General features: G+C 42.5%; 1 protein-coding gene across 1 annotated transcript in view; it reads right to left on the bottom strand.

Annotated features, from left to right (window-relative positions):
• Positions 1 to 2134: 2134 nt before the first annotated feature.
• ARL9 (ADP ribosylation factor like GTPase 9) overlaps positions 2135 to 3073 on the bottom strand; it is a 19913-nt gene continuing 18974 nt past the window's right edge. The window contains exon 4 of the mRNA XM_025386281.1: positions 2135 to 2422. Coding sequence (XP_025242066.1) covers positions 2243 to 2422 — 180 coding nt within the window. The 3' untranslated portion in view covers positions 2135 to 2242. The remainder of the gene's footprint in view (positions 2423 to 3073) is intronic.

Here is a 3073-nt window from a genome sequence, read left to right on the forward strand (position 1 = left end):
CATCTCTCAGAAGGCAATCATCATTTTGCGCATACATGCATAAATTAAATTGTGTTCTATTTTAACCTAAAACTAGAGACAGTTATGTGCTAATATTGAGAGGGGTTGTCTTCACCAAATTTGGATTTTTTTTTTTTTGAGACAGGGTCTCACTATGTTTCCCAGGCTGGTCTCAGACTCCTAGGTTCAAATGATCCTCCTGCCTCAGACTCCCAAAGTATTGGAATTACAGGTGTGAGCCACCACGCCTGACCCCATATTTGTATTATTTCACCATAGATTCCAAATTTTATTTTATTTATTTGTCTTGAGACGGAGTCTCTCTCTGTTGCCCAGGCTAGAGTGCAGTGGTGTGGTCTTGGCTCACTGCAACCTCCGCCTCCTGGGTTCAAGCGATTCTCCTGCCTCAGCCTCCCGAGTAGTTGAGATTACGGGTGCCTACCACCACCCCTGGCTAACTTTTTGTATTTTTAGTAGAGACAGGGTTTCACCATGTTGGCCAGGCTGCTCTTGAACTCCTGACCTCATGATCTGCCCGTCTCGGCCTCCCAAAGTGCTGGGATTACAGGTGTGAGCCACCACACCTGATCCCATATTTGCATTATTTCACCACAGATTCCAAATTTTAAAAGGAAGGATTTATAGAGCAAACTCTCTTGCCAATTTGCTTTAAAACCAAAGCAAGCCACTATAGTTACAAGTTGGATTTACAGAGTGTCTGCAAATATAGTTATCACTCTTTCTAGTGAAGAAAGTTTATCTATGTAAAAGCAAAATGTTAAGAATTTTAAAAACAAATCCCCACAATGTTCCTCATCTAGTCTAACAAACTCCTGGAAAAGAAACCCTTCCTAACTCTTTCTGAATACTGTTAATGTTTATTTCTCTGGGGGTTTGACAAAGTTCACGTTCCTCATTGTCCTGTCCCGATATTTCTTTCCTATAGTGTTAAAAACAGATCAACTTAACAGAAAGACACCTGGTTTTTTACTTGAAAAGAGAAAACATACTAAAATATATTCAAGGCGAGGTGCAGTGGCTCATTCCTGTAATCCCAGCACTTTAGGAGACCAAGGTGGGCACATCGCTTGAGCTCAGGAATTCAAGACCAGCCTGGGCCACATGGTGAAACCTCGTCTCTGCTAAAAATGGAAAAATTAGCCGGGCGTGGTGGCATGCACCTCTAGTCCCAGCTACTTGGGAGACTGACGAGGGAGGATCATCTGAGCTGAGATCACGCCACTACACTCCAGCCTGGGCAACAGAGTGAGACCCTATCCACCCACCCAAAAAAAATTTCATATAAATTTCATGCCATTGCAATACAATAAATGGGACAAATGCTTGCTAATGTTCATTTTACCTTTGTTGATTAAAAATTGCAATCCCCTCAATACGCTGTTTTACAAATATTTTTAACATTCAAAATCCAATAGAGATGCTGTTAATATGTTAGCACTATCTTTGTGCAGCTGTCCATTGGTAATCTCAGGGATATTCATTCCAAGCTCCGCACAGGCAAATGTGTATGCTCAAGCTCCTGATAGAAAATGGCATAGTATTTACATATAACATACACACATCTACTCGTGTACTTTAAATCATCTTTAGATTACTTATAATACCTAATACAATGTAAATGCTATGTAAATAGTTGTTATATTGTGTTTTAAAATGTGTATTATTAGGCCGGGCGCGGTGGCTCAAGCCTGTAATCCCAGCACTTTGGGAGGCCGAGACGGTCGGATCACGAGGTCAGGAGATCGAGACCATCCTGGCTAACATGGTGAAACCCCGTCTCTACTAAAAAATACAAAAAAAATACCTGGGCAAGGTGGTAGGAGCCTGTAGTCCCAGCTACTCGGGAGGCTGAGGCAGGAGAATGGCATCAACCCGGGAGGCGGAGCTTGCAGTGAGCTGAGATCTGGCCACTGCACTCCAGCCTGGGCAACACAGCGAGACTCCGTCTCAAAAAAAAAAAAAAAAAATTATATATGTATTATTTTCATTGTTGTGTTATTATTCTTTAGTGGGTTTACTTTTTGAATGTTTTTGATCCACAGTTCTTGAATCCGCAGATGTGGAACCCATGGATATGGAGGGCTGACTATATACATCCCATGCATTGAGAAAATAGGAAATGGCTTAATTTTTATTTGAAAGTGGAAACCTTTGGCTTCAAGCCTGCCATTCAACACTGATGACATTTCAGTCGTGAGCCGCACAGTGGGCTGAGTCCTGGTCACTGCACATCTGCAGCCAGCTGTGCAATCAAGTCTTTGGCATCTTGCATGGTGGATGGTATCTCTGAGCCATTCTTAGTCACGTGGGTTCCAAACAAGAACATCTTCCTGTCATTTCCCACTTCAGATAATGCCAAAGCTTCGTGGATATCTGTAACGTGATAGGCTGCTTCAAGATCCTTCATCCGGAGTGGAATAAGAATAAGACAAAGTTGGTTATTTTGCAATCCTTTCAGATAAACACATTTATTACTCTTATTTATTGTTCTCAGTGACCACCCCATTTTCATATAAAGGATATTGTGACTCCATTATTATGAGCCCAGAGGTTGTCTGAATACAAATGTTTTCATAAGAATTATGCCAGCATTTATGAGTTATCCAAAAAAAAAAGTATATTCTGGAATGAAGCTAAGCCAATATAATACCTTCGTTTTCTAAACAGTGCAGTCAATCTGTTTCTAATTTTGTTTGTTTGTTGTTTGTTTAAAGACAGGGTCTTGCTTTGTCGCCCAGGCTGGAGTACAGTGGCAGAATCTTGGTTCACTGCAACCTCCGCCTTCCATGTTCAAGCAATTCTCCTGCCTCACCCTCCTGAGTAGCTGGGACTACAGGTTTGTACCACCATTCCCCACTCATTTTTAAAAATATTTTGTAGGCCGGGCGCGGTGGCTCAAGCCTGTAATCCCAGCACTTTGGGAGGCCGAGGCGGGTGGATCACGAGGTCAGGAGATCGAGACCATCCTGGCTAACACAGTGAAACCCCGTCTCTACTAAAAATACAAAAAACTAGCCGGGCGTGGTGGCGGGCGCCTGTAGTCCCAGCTACT

Source organism: Theropithecus gelada, chromosome 5 (assembly GCF_003255815.1).
Source record: "Theropithecus gelada isolate Dixy chromosome 5, Tgel_1.0, whole genome shotgun sequence".
Taxonomy (NCBI): domain Eukaryota; kingdom Metazoa; phylum Chordata; class Mammalia; order Primates; family Cercopithecidae; genus Theropithecus; species Theropithecus gelada.